Here is a 25590-nt window from a genome sequence, read left to right as displayed (position 1 = left end):
TGACCGGGCAATGGCCTTCATCAGCACGATACCTGGGTGCTCGCTGTGGAGTTCCCTGATGAATGCTTCCCTGTCCCTCTGGGGCATGACTACCCGACTGCCCCATAGTAGGCAGTCGGCTTGGATGGAGAGCTCATCCATCCATCTGTGAAACAGTCTGACCTCCTCAGGGCATGCTCCGTGTGCGGGCGCCCAATCCCCAGTCAGGACACGTTTCTTAATCAAGGATAGGAGGGGATCTCTGTTGGTCCAGATTTTGATCTGGCGGGCTGTGATGGTGGAGCCTGCGCTGTTAAAGGCATTGACAGCCATGACCTTCTCAGCGCTTTGCTCCGCTGCCCCCTTAGTGGTGGCCAGTGGAAGCCTGCTGAGCGCGTCAGCGCAATTTTTGGTGCCGGATGGTGGTGTCATACGCAGCGAGCGTGAGAGCCCATCGCTGTATGCGAGCTGACGGCCTTGATGTCTGACAGCAGGGATGTTAATGGCTTGTGGTCCGTTTCTAATTCAAACCTCCTGCCAAAAAGGTACTGATGCATCTTTTTCACCCCATTGACACATGCAAGTGCTTCCTTCTCAACCATCCCATATCCCCGTTCAGCTTGAGAGCGTGACCTGGAGGCATAAGCCACAGGTTGTAGTTGGCCCTCAGCATTACCCTGCTGCAACACGCACCCAACCCCATAGGACGATGCATCACATATCAGAACCAATTTCTTACGACGGTCGTTCAGGGTCAACAACTTATTTGAAAAAAAGTCGGTTCCGCGCGCGATTGAAAGCCCGTTCCTGACAGTCCCCCCAAAATCAATTGCAACCCTGATGCAGGAGCAAGTGTAGCGGCTCCAACAATGTGCTTAAGTTCGGCAGAAAGTTCCCGAAACAGTTCAAGAATCCCAGAAATGAACGCAACTCCGATGTTTTGCAGGGCCTGGGCGCTCGTCGAATTGCCTCTGTTTTGGTTTCGGTAGGCCGAATCCTGTCTGCAGCAATTCTCCTGCCCAGAAACTCTATCTCGGGAGCCAAAAACACGCACTTCGACTTCTTGAGTCGCAGGCCGACCCGGTCCAGTCGGCGTAGCACCTCCTGCAGGTTGTGGTGATGTTCCTCGGTGTCACGACCGATGATGAGGATGTCGTCCTGAAATACGATTGTTCCAGGAATGGATTTCCATGTTTCTTTGGCATTCGATCAGCGGCCGTGATTTTTCAAACGGACACCTGTTGTAAACAAACAGTCCTTTGTGTGTGGTGGTGGTGGTCAGTAGTTTAGATTCGTCAGCCGGTTCTTGGGCTGAAATGAGGTCCAACTTGGTGAACAACTTGCCGCCTGCCAGTGTGGCAAAAAGATCCTCCGTTCTCGGGAGCGGGTATTGGTCTTGTAGGGGCACCCGGTTGATAGTGGCCTTGTAGTCGCCACAGATGCTGACCGAGCCATCCGCTTTTAGGATGGAAACGATGGGGCTCTCCCATTTGCTGAATTCAATGGGCGAGATGATTTCCTCTCAGCAACCGGTCCAACTCGCTCTCAATTTTCTCCCGCATCACATATGGCACAGCTCTGGCTTTGTACTGCACTGGTCTGGCGTCCGGGGTGATGCGTATCACTACTTTGGTACCTTTGAACGTCCCGACGCCAGGTTGAAATAGTGACTCAAATTTCTGTAGGACCTGTGAGCATGAACTTCACTCCACAGATGACATGCTGTGCACATCCCCCCCCCCCCAGCCATTTTCAGTTCATCATCTCAGCTAACCAGTTCCTCCCCAACAGTGCAGGACCATTGCCCGGGACAATCCAGAGCAGTAGCCGGTTCACCGATCCATTGTGAGAGATCACCAACATTGCACTGCCTAGCACTGGAATGATTTCTTTGAGACGCAATTACGGACGTACACCAATGTGTTCTAGTTTGGGTCTGCTGGCTTTGAGTGGCCACAGCTTTTCGAATTGTTGAACACTCATGAGTGACTGGCTGGCCCCCATGTCCAGCTCCATGCGTACAGGGATGCCGTTTAATAGGACTTTCATCATCATAGGTGGCGTTTTGGTATATGAGCTGTGAATGTTTGCCACATGAACCCGCTGAACTTCAGTGTCCATTGATTTACCCCAAGCGTCATCCTGCCTCGCAGACCTCTCATCTGGTTCATCCACCTCGTATATTAGCCTGGTTACAGGCTTTCTGCACATTCTGGCTAAATGGCCACTGAGGTTACAATTTCTGCGGACGAACCTGTTGAAACCTACAAGTCCTGGCAGCATGTCTGCCCCACATCTTCAGCATGAACTGAGATTCCCATTGTTGTGAACAAAAGAGCTGATGCAAGGCATTCCTCGTTGATTGTCCCTTTGACTGCTCTTGAGCACCCAGTTAGTGGGTGTCAATGCCCCATCCCGGGCTGCATTGTCCACTGGGGGGGCGTAAATGTCCGTTCAGCCTGCCATTGTCTCTGTTGGAGACTTACTCTTGGGTCTATTGCTGCCTGGGGTGTGTCGAACTGCCCTCGCTTGCCTGCGGGGCTCTGTATCGCGTTTATGATATTGACTCCCTGATCCATTGCCACGTTGGAGGCAGAATTGCGCGCGTATATTATCTTGGTTTCCTCCTCCCCCGCCTTAAAAGTCTGAGCCATCAATGCCGCCGTTTCCAATTAGCTTTCTGAAAATCCCAGCATGACCGATGCCCTTAATAAAGAAATCCCTTAGCATCTCCCCCCACAGGAGTCTGTGAACTTAGAGGCTGGCCAAGCACTGGAGGTCCGCAATGAAATCTGGTATGCTCTGTCTTTCCCGACGTCTGTGGGTATAGAAATGGTGCCGGGCCATGTGTACGCTACTCGCTGGTTTGAGGTGCTCACCGATGAGTTTGCTGAGCTCTTAAAAGGTTTTGTCCGCCGGCTTCTCGGGTGCTAGCAGGTCTTTCATGAGTGCGTAAGTCTTAGGTCCACAGCTGGTCAGCAGATGAGCCCTTCGCTTGTCGGCCACTGCGTCTCCCAGCCAGTCCTTGGTGACAAAACTCTGCTAGAGCCTCTCGGTGAAATCGTCCCAGTCCTCACCAACACAGTATCGTTCATCTGTGCCATTCTCGTGGGTCGTTGATTCCCGTTTCTCGTCGCCAATGTAAAGTCTTTGCACAATACCACAAATCCACAGGATGCACATTCTATGGACAAGGTCACTCCATGACCTGACCTTTATTCACAGGATCAAGAAGTGATGACCCTGCGTGGGACCTCCCTTTTATATACCTGGATGACCAAGTGAGGAGTGTCTCCCACAAGTTCACCCCCTGCTGTGGTCATGGTGTGCATTTCTTGCGTATATACAGTATTGCAGTGTTACATAAAGATTACATACATGACAGGGATGTTGCATTTTATCAAGGAAGCTTTGAGGTATCCTTGAAATGGTTCCTCTGCCCACCTTGGGCTTGCCTGCTGTGTCGGAGTTCCGAATTGAGCACTTGCTTTGGGAGTCTTCTGTCAGGCTTGCGAATAATGTGGCCCGCTCAACAACTCTGGTTGAGTGTGGTCAGTGCTTCGATGCTGGTACTCCAGGTGTGGTCTCACCAAGCCTCTCTATAATTGTAGTAAAGCTTTTTTTCTCTATACTCTAATCCCTTTGTAATGAAGTCAAACATACTATTTGCTTTCCTAATTCCTTGCTGTACCTGCATGTTAACTTTCTGTGATTCATGTACAAGAACACCCAGGTCCCTCTGAATACCAACATTTCCCAATCTCTCTCCATTTAAAAAATATTCTGCTTTTTCATTTTTTCCTACCAAAGTGGATAACTTCACACCTCCACATTATATTCCAACTGCCACATCCTTGCTAAATCACTTAACCTGTCTCAATCCCTTGCAGCCTCCTTGCATCCTCTTTACAGCATTCTTTCCCACCTAACTTTGTATAGTCAGCAAACTTGGCTGCATTACACTCACTCCTCTAATTCTGCCCGCCTCAGCATCCTTCATTGTAATCGCTCAACCATTGGTGGCCATGCATGCTGTTGCCGAGGCCCCAAGCTCTGGAACTCCCAGCCTAAGCCTCTCCGCCTCTCAACACCTCATTCCTCCTTTAAGACGCCCCTTGAAACATACCTCTTTGATCAAGCTTTTGATCACCTGTGCTAATTTCCACTTGTGCGGCTCAGTGTCAAATTTTTATCGCATAATACTTCCGTGAAGTGCCTCGGGGCGTTCCACTAAATTAAAGGAGCTATATAAATACAAACTGTTGTTGTCCCATCATCTAAGTCAATGATATATATTGGAAATAGCTGAGGCCCAAGCAGCGATCCTTGTGGTACCCCACTAGCTGCAGCTTGCCAACTTGAAAATTACCTGTTTATTCCTACTTTGTTTTATGTCCATTAACCAATCCTCAGCCCATGAGCCCGAATTTTTTATAATAAACATCTTAAATGCTTTTTGAAAATCCAAATACACTACATCCACTGGTTTCCTCCTTATCCACCCTGCTAATTACCTCCACAAAAAACTCTCTAGATTTCTCAAACACGATTTCCCTTTCATAAATCTGTGTTTATAATGTGCCCTGTTATCACGTTCCTAGTAATAGACTCGAGCAGTTTCCCTACCACTGACGGGCCAACTGGTCCATAGTTCCCTGTTTTCTCTCTCCCTCCTTTCTTCACTAGTGGGTTACGTTAACTACCTCCAATCTGTGAGGATTATTCTAGAATCTACTGAATTTTGGAAGATCACTGCAGCCATGTTTTTATCTGTCTGCTTTTCATCCCATTAATTTCTCCAGTACTATTTCTTAATTTCCTTAAGTTCCTCATTCAGCCAGTTAGCCTAACATCTGGTTGGAAAAATGTTGGTGTCCATTATTAAAGAAGCAGTAGCAGGACATTTGGAAAAGCAAAATTCGGTCAGGCAGAGTCAGCATGGATTTATGAAGGGGAATTTATGTTTGACAAATTTGCTGGAATTCTTTGAGGATGTAACGAACAGGGTGGATAAAGGGGAACCAGTGGATGTGGTGTATTTGGACTTCCAGAAGGCATTTGACAAGGTGCCACATAAAGGGTTACTGCACAAGATAGAAGTTCACAGGATTGGGGGTAATATATTAGCATGGATAGAGGATTGGCTAACTAACAGAAAACAGAGTCGGGATAAATGGTTCATTCTGTGGTTGGCAACTAGTAACTAGTGGGGTGCCACAGGGATCAGTGCTGGGACCCCAACTATTTACAATCTATATTAACGACTTGGAAGAAGGGACTGAGTGTAATGTAGCCAAGTTTGCTGATGATAAAAAGATGGAAGGAAAAGCAATGTGTGAGGAGGACACAAAGAATCTGCAAAAGGCCATAGACAGTCTAAGTGGGCAAAAATTTGGCAGATGGAGTATAATGTTGGAAAGTGTGAGGTCATGCACTTTGGCAGAAAAAAATCAAAGAGCACTTTGTAATCTTTCTCCATTTAAATAATAAAGTGCTACAGTACAGCGGGACCTGGGGGTACTTGTGCATGAAACACAAAAGGATAGTATGCAGGTACAGCAAGTGATCAGGAAGGCCAGTGGAATCTTGGGGATGGAGTATAAAAGCAGGAAAGTCTTGCTACAGCTATACAGGGTATTGGTGAGGCCACACCTGGCATACTACATGCAGTTTTGGTTTCTATATTTACGAAAGGATATACTTGCTTTGGAGGCAGTTCAGAGAAAGTTCACTAGGTTGATTCCGGAGATGAGGGGGTTGACTTATGAGGTTGAGTAGGTTGAGCCTTTACTCATTGGAATTCAGAAGAATGAGAGGTGATCTTATCGAAACGTGTAAGATAATGAGGGGGCTTGACAAGGTGGATGCATAGAGGATGTTTCCACTGGTGGGAGACACAAAAATAGAGGGCATGATCTTAAAATAAGGGGCCGCCTACTTAAAACTGACATGAGGAGAAATTTCTTCTGAGGGTTGTAAATTTGTGGAATTCGCTGCCTCAGAGCAGTGGAAGCCGGGACATTGAAAAAATTTAAGACAGAAATAGACAGTTTCTTTAATGATAAGGGGTTATGGGGAGGCGGCAGGGAAGTGGAGCTGAGTCCATGATCAGACAGGAAGCAAAGAGTAGTAGTAAATGGGTACTTTTCAGAATGGCAGGCAGTGACTAGTGGGGTGCCACAAGGTTCTGTGCTGGGGCCCCAGCTTTTTACATTGTATATTAATGATTTAGACGAGGGGATTAAATGTAGTATCTCCAAATTTGCGGATGACACTAAAGTTGGGTGGCAGTCAGAGCTGCGAGGAAGATGCTATGAGGCTGCAGAGTGACTTTGATAGGTTAGGTGAGTGGGCAAATGCATGGCAGATGAAGTATAATGTGGATAAATGTGAGGTTATCCACTTTGGTGGTAAACAGAGAGAGACAGACTATTATCTGAATGGTGAAAGATTAGGAAAAGGGGGAGGTGCAACGAGACCTGGGTGTCATGGTACATCAGTCATTGAAGGTTGGCATGCAGGTACAGCAGGCGGTTAAGAAAGCAAATGGCATGTTGGCCTTCATCGCGAGGGGATTTGAGTACAGCGGCAGGGAGGTGTTACTACAGTTGTACAGGGCCTTGGTGAGGCCACACCTGGAGTATTGTGTACAGTTTTGGTCTCCTAACTTGAGGAAGGACATTCTTGCTATTGAGGGAGTGCAGCAAAGGTTCACCAGACTGATTCCCGGGATGGCGGGACTGACATATTAAGAAAGACTGGATCAACTGGGCTTGTATTCACTGGAGTTCAGAAGAATGAGAGGGGATCACAGAAACGTTTAAAAATCTGACTGTTTTAGACAGGTTAGATGCAGGAAAAATGTTCCCAATATTGGGGAAGTCCAGAACCAGGGGTCACAGTCTAAGGATAAGGGGTAAGCCATTTAGGACCGAGATGAGGAGAAACTTCTTCACCCAGAGAGTGGTGAACCTGTGGAATTCTCAACCACAGAAAGTTGTTGAGGCCAATTCACTAAATATATTCAAAAAGAAGTTAGATGTAGTCCTTACTACTAGGGGGATCAAGTGGTATGTCGAAATCTCGACCTCCGAAAAGAATGGCTCCGGCAGAAGTTTCTTTAATTTACTTGCTAGCAAGGGGCAGGTCACACTCAGTCAATGGCTAAGTGAACACCTCCACAATGGTACAGTTTCACGAGATATTTATACAGTAAAACCCAAGTTATGGCCTCTCCCTGTGTATTGGCTCTGTCTCGCAGTCAGTGAATACAGATAGAGTTAATTACTACATCCTTGTCCTGACATGGTTTCCAGATATTTCCTTTTGTCAGGATTATTAGTTGGCCAGCCAGCCATTACTCCATGAGAGTGTGGTAATGAGCTTATTACCTGTCTTGCATTGTGTCAGGATTGTTCAGTTTCCTAGTCAGTTATCTGTTTGCATCAAATGGATGAGGTCTCTACAAGAGATAATGGCTGGTGGTTTGAGTACTTCGAAAAGGGTGGGGTGGCATGGAACTTGTCGAATAGACAATAGGAGAGCACCATGGAGGGGGCACTTGTCTCAGCATGACTTGTCTCCTAGCTGTCTGATGGCCATCAGCCATCTCAAACCAGGTTTAGCTGTTTATGCAAGCTGACTGTTTTTATGCAGAAAGTTCTGGAAGGACCAGGACTCCATTTTGTTATATATATATTGCAAAGGACACACAAATAACGTATGGTATCAGCTTAGATAAAAATACATTTCCACATTCCCCCATTTTGTCCTTCACAAGGACAACTTAATCCATTCTGATCTTGTACAGTCTCTCCATTTCCATTTCCACACAAGAGCCTTCAGCAATTGTTGCTACCATAACTCTAGCCGTGGTCTCTGTAGGTAACATAGTTTTTCCCACCCTGGCACAGTAACACTTAACGACGACAAATAATAGATACAGGGCGAAGACTATCAGCAGGAATATGATCAAACCCTGTACCACAGATTTCCCTAGGGATCCCAACCATCCCGATGCCCAACCCCACAAGGTGATACCATCCTGGCCAACTGTCTGTTTATACTCTATTATCTTTTTCCTGATGTATTCAGCTAGACTGCTGATTTCTTCTGATTTATCTGGGATATACGTACAGCATTCTTCACCTATTAATGCGCATGTCCCTCACTCCTTGGCGAGGAGATAATCTAAGGACATACGATTTTGGAGAGCCACTGTTCGAATAGCTACCATTTCATCATTTACCCCTTCAAAGGCTTGGGAAGTTGCGTTGGCTACTGATTCGACTAAGTTAGCCAGTTCCCGTAACTGCCATTCGGTTGATGCTATTCCATAGGGTGGCACCATTACCTTGAATATTCCGTTTAGCCATGTCAAATCCCGTTTTAATCTGTGACTTCCATAGGCATCCCTTAGAGTCTTTATTGATCTGATAAAGGGTACCACATATCCTAAGTAACAGGACCCTGTCCAGTTGGCTGGTAACCATGAGTAGGCTTTATGGCCACAAATAAAGTAGGTGCAATTATAGGACATCAGCTCCTGGTCCTTTCGCGCCATCCCTACTCGAATGGTCTCCCCTTCCCACCCTTCACCTGGGGCTTTGTTATGGACCATTGTCCAGCCAACGGTTGCTATCTTTCTCCCATCAGTGGGATTAGTTGTGGCTTGCCATTTAGTCATTTGGGAACACTTGCTGCGTCCCATTTCTGGTCCTTTCGTCTCATTACTCACTAGGCATATTATACCTTCATGATTTCCTATTCTGGGAGTAATGCTTAGGAAGGGAGGCTGATGGTTATTATCATAATTGGGCTGGTACCATCCCTGGAAGGCTGTAAGTTTATACCCTGCCAACCTCCATTCTGTTTGCTCCTTCGTTTCTGGCCCCTTAGTGCAAAATAGGACAAACCTAACTATCAACCATTCTACCATTTCTGATTCGTTAAAGGGGACAGACCTCAGGGGAATACCCCCTTCGGAGTGGACAGGTACATGGGAACATATCCAACAAATCGACAAGTTTCTTTCTTAAGCGTACTTATGACTCAGTGCCATAAATACGTTTACTTGCAGTTCCCTTCGGTGGCGGGTCTGTACACCTGGTGTAATCAATAATGCAAAGTAGAACTCTGTCAAGCCCAGCACCATCAGTCCCCATAGTCCATACAGTTCCTTATTCAGTCTTCCTTTTTCTGTTCCTCTGGTTCCTTCTTCCCTTCCTCCTGGTCGGGTGCCCGTTTGCAATGGGATGCATGGATCCATGTTGGTCTTTCCTTTACCTTGATTGCAGTATTGGTCGCCAGCAAGACCTGGTATAGTCCTTCGAATCTTGGATGTAAACTGCTTTTTCTTTTAAAAATCTTGATGTAAACGAATTCCCCTGGCTCCAGGTTATGACACTTCCCTTCCGCTGGCTTGACTTGAGCTTCCTTTACCTGTGAATGAAAGCTGGAAATACATTTGGTTAGTGCAATACAATAATTAAACATATTTTCCTCCATTTTGTGGATGTCCATCTGTTTTGCAGTAAATGGTGCTGTAAAAGGTAGTCGTTGGGGACGTCCCATAACTATCTCATGCGGTGACAGGCCTGTTCTGTTGGTTGCAGATCGCATTACCATCAAGGCTAAGGGCAGCAGTTCTGTCCATTTCAGTCCAGTGTCATTGCATAGTTTTGCCAGCTTATTTTTAAGCATTCCATTATATCTTTCAACAAGTCCAGCTGATTGTGGATGATAACTGCAATGAAAACGTTGATTAATCTGCAAAGCTTTGCACATTTCTCTTGTAACAGTTCCCGTGAAATGTGACCCGTTATCACTAGAAAGCTTAGCAGGGATTCCGAAGCGCGGTACGATTTCTTTTAACAAACATTTAGCAACAGTAGTGGCATCGGCCTTTTTACATGGAAAGGCTTCAATCCATCTCGAGAACACATCTATAATAACTAATACATACTTGAATCCCATACACATAGGTAATTCAATAAAATCCATTTGTAAATGTACAAAAGGCCCGACTGGATTTGGGTGGGAGGCAGATTCTGCTTTTTCCGTCTTACCTGGATTCATTGTCTGACAGGTAACACAATTTTCACAGATTTGTTTTGCAATTGCCGAAATACCTGGTGCATACCAAGTTGCCAAAATATAATCTGCCAATCCCCCTTTGCCTGCATGTGTGAATGTATGAACCCATCGGGCAATCCATGGAAGTAAGGATTTGGGTGCCACCACGCGGCCGTCGTGGTGAACCTATATTCCTTCTGGATTTTTATAACATTGATCCTTCATTCAGGTCACCACCTCCTCCGTACTGGCCTGTGTCTGAAAAGTCAGCACATCATTAATAGTAGGTGGCGGGTCTGAGCAATTATAAGGTTCGGATTTGATAACAGTTCAACTTCATATTTAGTGGTTCTTGCGGAGGTTAGGTGTTGGGTGGCACATTTAGTAAGTAAAATCTCGACAGTGTGGGATGTACAAAATGGTCTGATAATTTAGAGTTATTGTCTGAGCCTGTTGCATAGCATAATAAGCTGCTGCCAGCGAAGGAAGACATCCTGGTAGTCCGCATGCCACTGGGTCTAGTTGGGTACTGAAATACGCTACCGGTCGCTGCCTGTCCCCATGTAACTGAGTCAAAACAGATTGTGCAAAACCCGACTTGTGATGCACAAATAAGTTGAATAGCTTAGTGTAATCTGGTAATCCCAAGGCGGGTGCTGAAGTGAGGGACTGTTTCAGATTCTGGAAAGCATTCCGGGATACTTCATTCCAAATCCTTCTTTAAGCATTGTGAGAATATGGTAGATTCATTCACAGCTCGTCGGTCTTGGACAAACTTCCATTTGTCACTATTGGGCTTCTGAACCGGAAGAATCGGTGTGTTACACGGACTTCTCATTTATGCTTATAGTGATTCACAGATCACAATGTAAAGTACTTGTTTTATAATTTTATTAAAAGGCTTCCAAACCCAAGATTTTTCCAATACACCCAAAATGTTGATCAAGGAGATCACCTGAAATATCTCAAAATCCCAATTCAAATATTGTACTGCCACTCTTTATCTAAAAAAATCCTCTTACTGAGCTAGAAGCTTTTGTACCAAGATTTTATACTAAGGACAATGAGAGTGTACTCCCCCAGCCTGCACCTCGAGAGACCCACAAAGGCTTTTTTTTTAAAAAAGGCATTACAACTTCCCAAGGCATTACAACTTTTAACCACAGGGACCATGTCTCAACAAACCTATCCTTTGTGCATTTCCTAGCTCCGTAACTTCTCATCCGAATAAATCCACACCTGCGCTTCTAACTTAAAATGTCTTAAACTTCCCACATACAGGACAACACTATGAAGGGTTAAAAAACTTCACTTTGTTTGAAAAAGTGGGTGGACCTAAAACAAACAGGCAGCTCCACAATCTTTCCAAACAGGTTTCCAGACACAAGAAAAAATACAGAAGCGCTCTCATTCAAAGACAAGACATTCACAAAAGTGTGTCTCCATTCAATAAAGCTTTATTTTTTTTGAATCCATAAGTCACTATCAGGTTCTCTTTTTTTTATATATTTGATTTACTTCCTCTGTTAATTTTACATGGGCTTGAAGAATCGGAGCCCAGGCCTTTTCTGTTACTTTCCTTTTTTTTTCCTCTTCTACCTGGATCTCTGTTTATAAGATACTCCTCTAGACATGTTGTTCTCTCTAAATTAAATGAACCATCGGGTGGAAATGGCCTGTTTTCACCCTTAGTCCATTTTACCCATTCTCTTAGGTGGTCAATTGAAGACTGACCACAATTCTGGAGCATACAATGGGCTGGGGTCCCTTTTGGTGGTGGTTTACTTGCTCCAGCCCCCATTCTGGATGATTAAGATTTTCCACAGTTTCTGATCTCTCAATCCTTTCGGCCAACCGAGTTCTCTACGCCCACTTCTGGGCGTTACGTGGTCTGAAAAGGCTCTTAATTCGGGCTCAGTCTGGGTGTGTGAGATATGTTGGCATGAACCAACCGTAGTTGATCAATCAGTTACTGTTTCTTTTCTTAATCAATCCTTGTGTTTTTTTTTCCGAATCACAATTTTCCCTAGTGACTCTTCCCGTTTCTCTAATGGCAATGTCGCACAAAGGTATTGCACACAACAGTATAACAAGGACAACTAGGACAAACAATATTCACGCGAGTACACAAATCATAACCTTACACTCTATCTAAACAAATAATAAATTCTCAGTCTGCGTTGTACGCCACTACAGACCGAGTCCTTAACTTATCCGAATAAAACTTATAAAACTGATAAAACTTATGGTTCCATACCCTAACTCTTATCACATAAGAACCTTTGATCGATTGCGCTTCTCTTTTTTTTTCCTACTCTTATCACATAAGAACCTTTTCCTAATTAAAAACAATAAAACTCTTATCACATAAGAACCTTCGATCGATTAGCGCTTTTTTTTTTCTAACCTTATCACATAAGAACCTTCAGGAACCTTTTTCGATCGACTAGCGCTGTTTCTACCTTACCTACTGAAACCTTCCCCGGGCTGTTTCGAGATTTTTTTCAGAACCCGTTCTCTTCTGCTTGCGAGCTGAGAAAGAAGTGGTTATAAAAAAATAACTTTAGCTTTTAAATGTCGAGTCTTGTAGATTGCACTACCTCCCCTGTGGACAACAGATTACATATGCGATTCAACAGTGAAGAAAGGCTCACCTTGTTTTGGCCACTGAAGCCTTTCACTGGAGAGGCACTATGCCTGTATCCGTTTTACTCACAGGACAGAGAGTATGCATCTCGGTGGGACCTCCAAGAAGTAACTGTCGAAATCTCGATCTCCGAAAAGAATGACTCCGACACTTTCAGCTCCGGCAGAAGTTTCTTTAATTTACTTGCTAGCAAGGGGAAGGTCACACTCAGTCAATGGCTAAGTGAACACCTCCGCAATGGTACAGTTTCACGAGCTATTTATACAGTAAAACCCAAGTTATGGCCCCCTCCCTGTGTATTGGCTCTGTCTCGCAGTCAGTGAATACAGATAGAGTTAATTACTACATTCTTGTCCTGACATGGTTTCCAGATATTTCCTTTTGTCAGGGTTATTAGTTGGCCAGCCAGCCATTACTCCATGAGAGTGTGGTAATGAGCTATTACCTGTCTTGCATTGTGTCAGGATTGTTCAGTTTCCTAGTCAGTTATCTGTTTGCATCAAATGGATGAGGTCTCTACAAGAGATAATGGCTGGTGGTTTGAGTACTTCGAAAAGGGTGGGGTGGCATGGAATTTGTGTCGTATAGACAATAGGAGAGCACCATGGGGGGGTACTTGTCTCAGCATGACTTGTCTCCTAGCTGTCTGATGGCCATCAGCCATCTCAAACCAGGTTTAGCTGTTTATGCAAGTTGACTGTTTTTATGCAGAAAGTTCTGGAAGGACCAGGACTCCATTTTGTTATATATATATATATATATTGCAAAGGGCACACAAATAACGTATGTTATCAGCTTAGATAAAAATACATTTCCACAGGTATGGCGAGAAAGCAGGAATGGGGTACTGAAGTTGCATGTTCAGCCATGAACTCATTGAATGGCGGTGCAGGCTCGAATGGCCGCCTCCTGCACCTATTTTCTATGTTTCTATGATCTTATTGAATGGTGGAGCAGACTCCAGGAGCCGCCTACTCATTCCTATTAAGTTCTTACGTTCTTCTTCTTTCTAGACCCTTGGTTCTCCACTACTTCCGAAATGTTCTTTGTTTCTTCTACTTTGAAAACGAATACAAAGTTATTTGTTTAATGTGTATGCCTTTTTCTTATTGCACATTCTAATTTCTGCTCTTTGCCTGTAAGGGACCCACGTTTACTTTTGCTAATCGTTGCTATAGAATCTTTTACAATCTCTTTTTATGTCTCTTGCTAGTTTACTCTCATTCTATTTTCTTTATCAATTTCTTGGTCTTTCTTTGCTGAATTCTAAAATCCTCCCAGTCTTCAGGCTTGCTAATTCTTTTGGCAACCTTATAAACCTCTTTAATCTAATGCTATCTTTCACTTATCTTGTTAGCCACGGTTGGATGACTTTTTTTCTGTGGGGTTTTTTATTCCTTAAGGGAATATATATTTGTTGCAAATTATAAAAAGAAAGACTTGCAGTTATATAGTGCCTTTCATAACCACCGGGCATCTTTAAGTTCTTTGCAGCCAATGAAGTATTTTTGGAGCATAGTCACGGTTATATATATTTGTCGTGAATTATGACTTGGTTATTTAAACATTTACCATTGCTTATCTACCATCATATCTTTTAATACAGTTTCCCAATCTACCATACCCACTTAACCCCTCATAAGTACGTAGTTTGCTTTGTTCAGATTTAAGACCCTTGTATCCGATTTGACTAAATCACACTCAAAAGCTCTGTTGTGATCACACACTTCCCCAGAGGCTCCTCTACTACAAGGTTATTAACCCTGTGTCATTGCATAATACTAGATCTAAAATACTCTGTGCCCAGTTAGTTCCTTGACAAGCTGTTCGAGATAACTATTTTGAATGGATCCTCCCCCTCCCACTCCCAAGTTCTTCTTTTTCTGCAAGATAATGTCCTTAACCCTGGCAATGCAACCTTCAGAACTCCCGATTGGGGCTGCAGAGAGCAGTATCTATCCACCTGACTATACTGTCCCCCACCACTACCACATTCCTTTTCATTCCCCACCCCCGCCCCTACACTTGAATGGCCTCCTCACTATGGTGCCATGGACAGTTTTCTCATCCACCCTACAGACTTTGCTTTCATCCAAACAGGCAGCAAGTACTTCATACCTATTGGATAAATGAAACGCTCGAGGCTGCCTGAGTCGCAGTCACACACTTCTGTCCCTGACCACTGACCAGACCTGTACCACTACCTAACCGAAGGGATGTGATGGTCTCCGAGATCAGTGTCCAGGTAACTCTTCCCCCTCCCTGTGGCCGTGCATGTCTGCATCTCAGACTCCAGCTCTGAGCTGAAGTTCCTCGACATGTAGACACCGAATGCAGATGTTTGTCTGGGATTGCGATACTCTCCACAAACTCGCCATGCTGCAGTTACAGCGCACCATCTGTACTGTCATTCCTATATAACCTTGTTTGTTTATTTCATTAATTAAAGCTTATTTTTTTAAATTAAAAAAAAAACATATGCTTGATTTAGTTTAAGTTTTAGGTAAAGTAAATTAAATATTTACTTGTAACCCGTGCTCTGCTCTCGGCCTAGCCATTTTCTTGGATCTTTAGATCTGTTTACCTGAAGGATACTATACTCTTAATACTTGGATAAATGATAAACTAAACACTTCGCTCTGATTCCTCGACTACTGCCACTTCTCACTCTATACTAACTATGACACACCTTTTTCAGTTTTTCCCTCCACTTGTCTGTTATCAGCTACTGCTCTCTGCCGCTGATTCTTTTACATCCCTGGTGCTCGGGGTTCCTGCTCTTTTTAATCAGCCTTGTGTTACATAGTACGAACCGCACAGAAAGCGGTCATTTGGCCCAACAAGTCTATGCCAGTGTTAATGCTCCACATGAGCCTCCATACTTTCTCATCCTATCAACATATCTATTGTGTTCCTAACACAGATGAGATTGCACACAGGAAGGTTAAAGTAACAGTGACCTCAGTCTTTATTAAGATACTGCAGAGTGAGGAACAGGCCTTGGGGGCCGGCTTATATACAGTACTCCCACGGGACGCTTGGGATCACCTCCCCCCCCCCCCCCCCCAAAGTCAAAGTGAAAACTATTTTCAAGGTGAGGCGGTCGGGGGCATTTCTTTCCCTGGTGGATGGCCTTGGTACAAATGTCTGTTGTGTGTTGGCTGTGCCCTCGCTGGGCTGACTTGTTGGCCCTGCAGGGCTACTGGGTGAGCCTGGCCTTGCCGGTCTGTTGGGTGTGATGGGTTTGATTTCCTGGTCCAGGATGGTGTCGTTGATCCTTTGTGTTTGAGTTTTGGGCTCGAAAAAGGTGGTGTCTGCTGTGGGTTGTTCAGGGCTGTCTGTGAACCACAGCCTCGTTTGGTCCAGGTGCTTTCTGCAAATTTGTCCATTGTCTAGTTTGACTACAAACGCCCTCCTCCCTTCTTTAGCTATCACCGTGCCCGCGATCCACTTGGGACCATATCCATAGTTTAGCACATACACAGTGTCATTCAGATCAATTTCCCATGACACAGTGGCGTGACCATCGTTTTACATTTTGTTGCTGCCGCCTGCTCTCTACCTGATGATGCAGGTTGGGGTGGACCAGTGAGAGTCTGGTTTTAAGTGTCCTTTTCATGAGTAGCTCAGCCAGGGACACCCCTGTGAGCGAGTGGGGTCTCGTGCGGTAGCTGAGCAATACTCTGGACAGGTGGGTTTGGAGTGAGTCTTCTGTGACTTGTTTAAGGCTCTGTTTGATTGTTTGTACTGCCCGCTCTGCCTGCCCATTGGAGGCTGGTTTAAACGGGGCCGAGGTGACATGTTTGATCCCATTGCGGGTCATGACTTGATTAAATTTGGCACTGGCGAAACATGGCCCGTTGTCACTGACCAGTATGGCAGGCAGGCCGTGGGTGGCAAACATGGCCCTCAGGCTTTCAATGGTGGCAGTGGTGCTTCCCAACATTATTTCACATTCAATCCATTTTGAAAAAGCATCCACCACCACCAGGAATATTTTAGTGAGAAATGGGCCAGCATCGTTGACATGTCTCCTCAACCATGGTCTGGAGGGCCAGGACCACAAACTTAGTGGTGCCTCTCTGGACGCATTGCTCAACTGAGCGCGCACGCTGCATTGCCGCACACAGGAGTCTTAAGTCAGAGTCGATACCGGGCCACGACATGTGGGATCTGGCTATCGCTTTCATCATTACTATACCCAGGTGTGTGCTGTGGAGATCAGAGATAAACGTCTCCCTGCCCTTTTTGGGTAGCACTACGCGGTTACCCCACAACAGGCAGTCTGCCTGAATGGACAGGTCATCCTTTCGCCGCTGGAACGATTTGATTAGCTCTTCCATTTCAACGAGGATGCTAGCCCAGCTCCCATGCAGTACACAGTTTTTTACGAGCAACAGCAGAGGATCTTGGCTGGTCCAAGTCCGAATCTGGCGGGCCGTGACAGGTGATTTATCATTTTCAAACGCTTCTATGAGCATCAACAAGTCTGCGGGCTGCGCCACCATCAACAAGTTTGCAGGCTGTGCCATTTCCACCCCTGTGATGGGCAATGGTAGCCGACTGAGAGCATCCGCTCAGTTCTCGGTGCCTGGCCTGTGGCGGATGGTGCAGTTATACGCTGATAGCGCGAGTGCCCACCTTTGTATGCGGGCTGAGGCATTAGTATTTATCCTCTTGTTTTTAGCGAACAGGGATGTGAGGGGCTTGTGATCGGTTTCCAGCTCAAATTTGAGGCCAAACAGGTACTGATGCATTTTCTTTACCCCGAACACACACGTTGATGTCTCTTCCTCAATCATGCTGTAGACCCTCTCTGCCTTAGACAGGCTCCTGGAAGCATAGGCGACAGGTTGAAACTTCCCCGCAACGTTAGCTTGTTGTAATACACACCCGACTCCGTACGACGATGTATCACATGTTAGCACAAGTCTTTTACACGGGTTATACAATACAAGCAGCTTGTTGGAGCATAAAATGTTTCTGGCTTTCTCAAAAGCAATTACTTTTTTTTTTTCCCCCATACCCAGTTTTCACCTTTACGCAATAACACATGTAGGGGCTCGAAGAGGGTGCTTAACCCCGGTAGGAAGTTACCAAAATAGTTGAGTCCCAGGAATGACTGCAGCTCTGACACGTTCTGTGGTCTGGGCGCATTCCTGACTCGGCGGGGTAGTGCTGGACAGGCTAATGGGACTCAAGGTCGACAAGTCCCCTGGTCCTGATGAAATGCATCCTAGGGTATTAAAAGAGATGGCGGAAGTTATAGCAGATGCATTGGTTATAATCTACCAAAATTCTCTGGACTCGGGAGGTACCAGCGGATTGGAAAGCAGCTAATGTAACGCCTCTGTTTAAAAAAGGGGGCAGACAAAAGGCAGGTAACTATCGGCCGGTTAGTTTAACATCTGTAGTGGGGAAAATGCTTGAAGCTATCATTAAGGAAGAAATAGCGGGACATCTAGATAGGAATAGTGCAATCAAGCAGACGCAGCATGGATTCATGAAGGGAAAATCATGTTTAATTAATTTACTGGAATTCTTTGAGGATATAACGAGCATGGTGGATAGAGGTGTACCGATGGATGTGGTGTATTTAGATTTCCAAAAGGCATTCGATAAGGTGCCACACAAAAGGTTACTGCAGAAGATAAATGTATGCAGAGTTAGAGGAAATGTATTAGCATGGATCGAGAATTGGCTGGCTAACAAAGAGAGTCAGGATAAATGGGTCCTTTTCGGGTTGGAAATCGGTTGTTAGTGGTGTGCCACAGGGATCGGTACTGGGACCACAACTGTTTACAATATACATAGATGACCTGGAAGAGGGGACAGAGTGTAGTGTAACAAAATTTGCAGATGACACAAAGATTAGTGGGAAAGCGGGTTGTGTAGAGGACACAGAGGCTGCAAAGAGATTTTGATAGATTAAGCGAATAGGCTAAGGTTTGGCAGATGGAATACAATGTCAGAAAATGTGAGGTGATCCACCTTGGGGGGGGGGGGGGGCGAGAGGGAGAAACAGTAAAAGGGAATATTATTTGAATGGGGAGAAATTACAACATGCTGCGGTGCAGAGAGATCTGGAGGTCCTTGTGCATGAATCCCAAAAAGTTAGTTTGCAGGTGCAGCAGGTAATCAGGAAGGCAAATGGAATGTTGGCCTTCATTGCGAGAGGGATGGAGTACAAAAGCAGGGAGGTCCTGCTGCAACTGTACAGGGTATTGGTGAGGCCGCACCTGGAGTACTACGTGCAGTTATGGTCACCTTTCTTAAGGAAGGATATACTAGCTTTGGAGGGGGTACAGAGATGATTCACTAGGCTGATTCCGGAGATGAGGGGGTTACCTTATGATGATAGATTGAGTAGACTGGGTCTTTACTCGTTGGAGTTCAGAAGGATGAGGGGTGATCTTATAGAAACATTTAAAATAATGAAAGGGATAGACAAGATAGAGGCAGAGAAGTTGTTTCCACTGGTCGGGGAGACTAGAACTAGGGGGCACAGCCTCAAAATACGGGTGAGCCAATTTAAAACCAAGTTGAGAAGGAATTTCTTCTCCCAGAGGGTTGTGAATCTGTGGAATTCTCCGCCCAAGGAAGCAGTTGAGGCTAGCTCATTGAATGTATTCAAATCACAGATAGATAGATTTTTAACCAATAAAGGAATTAAGGGTTACGGGGAGCGGGCAGGCAAGTGGAGCGGAGTCCACGGCCAGCTCAGCCATGATAGAAACATAGAAACATAGAAAATAGGTGCAGGAGTAGGCCATTCGGCCCTTCTAGCCTGCACCGCCATTCAATGAGTTCATGGCTGAACATGCAACTTCAGTACCCCATTCCTGCTTTCTCACCATACCCCTTGATCCCCCTAGTAGTAAGGACTTCATCTAACTCCTTTTTGAATATATTTAGTGAATTGGCCTCAACAACTTTCTGTGGTAGAGAATTCCACAGGTTCACCACTCTCTGGGTGAAGAAATTCCTCCTCATCTCGGTCCTAAATGGCTTACCCCTTATCCTTAGACTGTGTCCCCTGGTTCTGGACTTCCCCAACATTGGGAACATTCTTCCTGCATCTAACCTGTCTAACCCCGTCAGAATTTTAAACGTTTCTATGAGGTCCCCTCTCATTCTTCTGAACTCCAGTGAATACAAGCCCAGTTGATCCAGTCTTTCTTGATTGGTCAGTCCCGCCATCCCGGGAATCAGTCTGGTGAACCTTCGCTGCACTCCCTCTTGTTGAATGGCGGAGCAGGCTCGAGGGGCTAGATGGCCTACTCCTGTTCCTAATTCTTATGTTCCTATGATAGCTTTTGTCTTGGCGTCTGTGGGCCGAATGCTGTCCGCCGCGATCTTCCTCCCCAAAAACTCCCCTTCTGATGCCATGAAGAGTATTTCGACCTCTTCAGCCACAGCCCTACGCGATTCAGTCGCTGGAGAACCTCCTCCAGGTTTTGTAGGTGCTCGATGGTGTCCCGACCTGTGACCGATATGTTGTCCTGAAAAACCACCGTGCATGGTACCGACTTGAGTAGGCTCTCCATGTTTCTCTGGAAGATCGCTGCAGCAGACCGAATTCCAAATGGGCATCTGTTGTAGATGAACAGTCCCTTGTGCGTGTTGATGCAGGTGAGGACCTTCTAAGACTCCTCCAGCTCCTGCGTCATGTAGGCCGAAGTCAGGTCGAGCTTGGTGACCGTCTTGCCTCCTGCCAGCGTCGCAAATAGATCATCTGCCTTAGGTAGCGGGTATTAGTCCTGTAGCGAGAAACGATTAATAGCTACTTCATAATCGCCGCAAATCCTGACTGTGCCATCACTTTTGAGTACTGGAACAATCGGGCTGGCCCACCCACTGGGGAGATGATGCCCTCGCGTTGCAGCCTGTCCAGTTCGATTTCCACACTCTCCCTCGTGAGGTACCGCTCGCGCCTTGTGGTGAATGGGTCGTGCCTGTGGGACCAAGTGGATCCGCACCTTTGGCCCGGAAAAGTTTCCAATGCCTGGCTCAGAAAGGGAAGGAAATTTGTTAAGAACCTGGGTACATGAGGAACATCGACATGTGATAGCGCTCGGATGTCATCCCAATTCCAGCGGATTTTGCCTAGCCAGCTCCTTCCAAGCAGTGTGGGGCCATTGCCCAGGACAATCCAGAGTGGCAATACATGCACCGTGCCCTTGTAGGTGACCTTGACCATGGCGCTGCCCAGGACAGTGATAAGTTCTTTGGTGTATGTTCTCAGTTTCGTGTGGATGGGGCTCAGAGCTGGTCTGAGTGCCTTGTTGCACCACAGTGTCTCAAACATCTTTTTACTCATGATGGATTGGCTAGCGCCAGTGTCCAGTTCCATGGCTACGGGTAAGCCATTCAATTTTACATTTAGCATTATAGGTGGACATTTCGTCGAAAATGTGTGCACACCGTCTACTTCAGCATCTGCCTCCTCTCTCTTAGGCTCGAAATTGCTTTGATCCACCATCCTCTGCCACATGGTAGTTAGCAGGTTTTGCAGAGCTTGCAGCTCGTCTGCAAGCTCGTTGGAGGTGCCCCATTGTTCCACAGCTCTTGCAAACATACCCTTTGACGCGGCATGAATATGCTAAATGGAAGCCTCCACAACGCCAACAAGGTGTGAATTGCCTTGCATTCATCCTTTGTTGGGGATTCTGAGTCATCTGGGTCACTTGAGGCCTGCTGGCAGTTGCAGACTTGTGGTTTTTGCCCTGTAGATTTCTGCTCGCAAACCGTTGCAGTTAATTTATGAACATTGCTAGCACTTGTGTGCTGAGATTTGTTTGGTGTTATCACTGGTGGACATAAACGCCTGTGCTATCACAATGGCCTTACTGAGGGTTAGAGTCTGTACAGTCAAAAGTTTTCGTAGGATGATCTCGTGGCCAATGCCCAGTACAAAAAAGTCTCTGAGCATTTGCTCCAGGTAGCCATCGAATTCACATTGTCCTGCAAGTCGCCTTAGCTCGGCGACGTAGCTCGCCACTTCCTGACCTTCAGATCGCTGGCATGTGCAGAACCGATACCTCGCCATCAACACGCTGTCACTCGGGTTAAGATGCTCCCGAACCAGTGTACACAGCTCCTCGTACGACTTATCTGTGGGTTTCACCTGAGGCAGAAGATTCTTCATGAGGCTGTAGGTCGGTGCCCCGCAGACTGTGAGGAGGACCGCTCTCTTTGCAGCACTTCCTTCTCCGTCCAGCTCGTTGGCTACAAAGTACTGGTCTAGCCGTTCGACATAGGCTTCCCAGTCCTCACCCTCCGAGATCATCTCCAGGATGCCCACAGTTTGCTGCATCTTTGCGTTGGATTCGTATACTTGTCGCCAGCTATTGTGTTCCTAACACAGATGAGACTGCACACAGGGAGGGAGGTTAAAGTAACAGTGACCTCAGTCTTTATTAAGACACTCCAGAATGAGGAACAGGCCGGCTTATATACAGTGCTCCCAAGGGATGCTGGAATTCCTTGGGACTTCAGAGAATGCGCTCCCTGGTGGTGGAACATGGGAGTGCATGCTTTACAGATACACAACAATATCCTATTTTCTTCTCCCTCAGGTACTTATCTGGTTTCCCTTAAATGCTCCTATGCTATTCATCTCAATCACTGCATGTGGTAGGAAGTTCCACATTCTATATCCTGTTTTCCTTTTTGATAAAGGGTAACCGCAGTGATAGGAGGAAATACAGATACATTTTCACTTTGGGGTGGTAATTTTATGTATATATTTTTGGATCTGTCTCCTTAATGCAATCTAACTAGACAGTTCCTTTTAAGCAAACCAACTATAATCCATTCCACTGCACTGCCTATTGAGGCTGATGTTAACTATACCTATGGAAGTTGGAGGAGGACTTTCTGCATGTTGATAGCTCTATGAGATTGTATACCAACTGTGGTTCCAGGTAGGATTATCAACTAGATCACAGTAGCTTCACAGGTTAGGGGCAGTAGCTCAAATCAGCGAAAAGATAATGAGAACTTCTTGCTGATTGGGCCCTTTTCCTGGATGTATACACGCAAGCCAATTCTAGCCCTGTTAAACTTTCAAGATGCAATCTGGGGAGACTAGTGTTGAGGAATTGAAGGGTTTTTATACTTGAGCTATGTATTCTTCCATAAATGTTCGAGGTGTCTTGGGAACATTTGCTGCCAGGGGTTAAGTCATCTTTCTTTCCTGTGACTCCACTGGTACAGACCATTGGTGAACCTAATTCCCATGTTGGTTTCTTTAGCTCTATGATTGACCAATCTCCAGCCAGGGACTTCATTCATCCAATACAAGTATTAATGCATCTTTTTGGGGTGTTATTCCATCATTATGTTAAACATTTATTGTTTTTAATAAGTATTGTGACTTTTAAAAGGAAAATCTTCCAATGGCAGTAGATTTTATTAAATTCTCTGATGGTTTTTGATGTAAAAGCTTACAATGCTAACAGAAAAAGTCTGTTGATGCAAAGAAGTAATTGCAGCTCATTTAGGGTGTGAGTAGTTGCTGTACAGTCCACATAAATCAGCATATCGCCCACCTTTAGTGCAAAGCAGATTTAATTGGTGAACCTCCAAAACTATCCAGATTCATAACCAGGTTTAAGTTAGAAACAATCGAAAAATCAGAACTTGCGTGTAAATGCACCTTTCGCGACAGACATCCCAAAGCACATCGCAACCAATTAGGTACTTTTGAAGTGTAGTCAGTATTTCATTGGTAAATTTATGCACAAACAATAATGAGAGAAATTCCAGATAATCTGTGTTTGTTTTTTTTTTAAAGAGGTGGTAATTGAAGGTTAAATGTTGACTCAGCCATCCAGAATATCCACCTGAGCCAGTGGACAGAGCCTTGGTTTAGCGTCTCATCCAAAAGATGGCATCTATAACAGTGCAGCACTCCCATTAGTACTGCAATGAAGTGTCAATCTCGTTCAAATCTCGACTTGGGCTTGAACCCATGACTTTCTGATTCAAAGGAAAGAGTGCGACCACTGAGCTAAGGTGGTTGCTGGGATTTAATGTGCTAAACAAGCTTGCCTGATCCTGGTTAATCTGTGACTATTTGTGATAAATGTCTGCTCAGAGGGTCTTTCGATCCATCGTATCTCCTTTCCCATTTGGTTACCGCATCATAATTTTATGCTATGGTTTGTATTTGTCTCAGGAAATAAGGATGCTGACATATTTTCCATTGGATGCTGCTTTCATTAAAAATACAAGTACAGTTTTGCTTCTGGAACTTGAGCATTCAAGATAGATTGACGTTGACAATCCAAATAACATTTGTTTGACCACAAAACGTAGTATAAACTAAGTCCAGATTAGTGAACTTAGCTGTCGACGGGACTCACCCAAGTGCACCATTTGAGCAAGTAATTAAATTATTTCAATGAGTATTTTCAGTTATGAATAATGAATATCAAAGCAGCTTAAAAAATATAATGCTACTTTTTTCTTTGCAGAAGATGATGTAGACCTGGAGGCTTTGGTGAATGATATGAACTCTTCATTTGACAGTTTGTATTCTGTATGCTGTACTCAATCAGAAACAGCTCCACTTATTCAAAATGGTCAGCTTGCCTGTAGTCGGTTGGCAGGTTCAGGAACAAACTCACCACAGCCAACGTCACCAAGGCAGAAGCTGCGACGTTCTCAGCCAATGCACATTCTGGCAGTCAGGTAAAACTCTCTGCTCGTTATTTTACTGTGTTTAGTTTGTATGTGTACGATGAATTTTATCAATTTTTATCACTTGAAAGAATACTTCAAGATGAGGCCTTAATTTCTACAAATTCTTCAGATAATATTTGTTCTTGTCTCTTTGTGCTTAAAATTTTTTTTTTAAATAATTCAGGAATTAATACGTAGTAATTTTGTAACGTACAGGTACTGTTACAAAAATATTGAACGTATTACCATGATGTACCTCATTTATAAGTGAACAATGCATCAATAGTAATTGCAAATCTTCCAAGTCAACAAGAATGACTTAAAACTTACTGAATATAATGGCATGCCAAAGATGCAAAAGACAATGCTCAGAAATTAATAAACTGCTGAATTCCACTCTGTATCCATGTGCCTTTGTCCTTTGAAAGCCCAGTTGTCATCTGTCCCATAATGAGCATAAATTCTTACCTGAAAAATGTCTTGATTGGACTGGTGTTTATGGATATTAATGTCTCTTATACAAAACAAATATAACAGATATGACAACATGGTTATCTTCGCAAAAAAAAAACATTTTGTTAATGCAGCTCCCAATTTGCTCCAGTAAAATTCATGTCACCCATTATCATACCAGACTGCTGTTGAATTACTTGCAATTCAAATACATTGGGCCCAAGTTTCGGGCCGCGCCTAGAACGGCGCAGCCCCGACCTGGACGCCCGTTTTTCGCGCCACAAAGTGCGCCTAAAAAAAACTTCTTCTCCGGCTCCCTGTTGGTCCTCTTGAGCCGGGCGCGGCGCAGCACGAGCAGTTGGGGGCGGAGCTAGGTTCCTGCGCTGAAAACGGTGCCGGGACCTCTGCACATGCGTGCTACAGTGGGCGCGCATGTGCAGTAGCTCCTAGCGCCCAAAACTGTGTGGGAGGGGCCTGAAGCACGCAGCCCCTAGCCCTGGCCTCACTGGGGCTGTGTGCATAAGGCTCCTCCCAAGCCCAGCTCCTGCTTCCTCCCGACCCGACTCGACTCCTGCTCACCCCCTCCCCAACCCACCCGACCTGACCAACCCCCCCCCCCGCCCTTCTCCTTTCTCCCCTCGCCCTTCTCCTCCTCCCCCCCCCCCCCCCCCCCCCGGCCTTCTCCTTTTCTCCCCCGCCCCCCCCCCCCCCCCCCCGGCCGCCTTCTTTCCCCACCCCCCGGCCTTCTC

General features: G+C 45.4%; 1 protein-coding gene across 7 annotated transcripts in view; it reads left to right on the top strand.

Annotated features, from left to right (window-relative positions):
* The window catches only part of LOC139264544 (growth factor receptor-bound protein 10-like), a 318358-nt gene that overhangs the window by 157712 nt on the left and 135056 nt on the right, over positions 1-25590 (top strand). For all 7 annotated transcript variants that reach the window (XM_070881164.1, XM_070881168.1, XM_070881167.1 and 4 more), the window contains one exon: positions 24181-24397. In XM_070881164.1, coding sequence (XP_070737265.1) covers positions 24181-24397 — 217 coding nt within the window. The remainder of the gene's footprint in view (positions 1-24180; positions 24398-25590) is intronic.

The sequence above is a fragment of the Pristiophorus japonicus genome, chromosome 5 (genome assembly GCF_044704955.1).
Source record: "Pristiophorus japonicus isolate sPriJap1 chromosome 5, sPriJap1.hap1, whole genome shotgun sequence".
Lineage (NCBI taxonomy): Eukaryota > Metazoa > Chordata > Chondrichthyes > Pristiophoridae > Pristiophorus > Pristiophorus japonicus.
The sequence above is the reverse complement of the archived record's forward strand: the minus strand, read 5'-3'. Positions and strand labels throughout refer to the sequence as shown.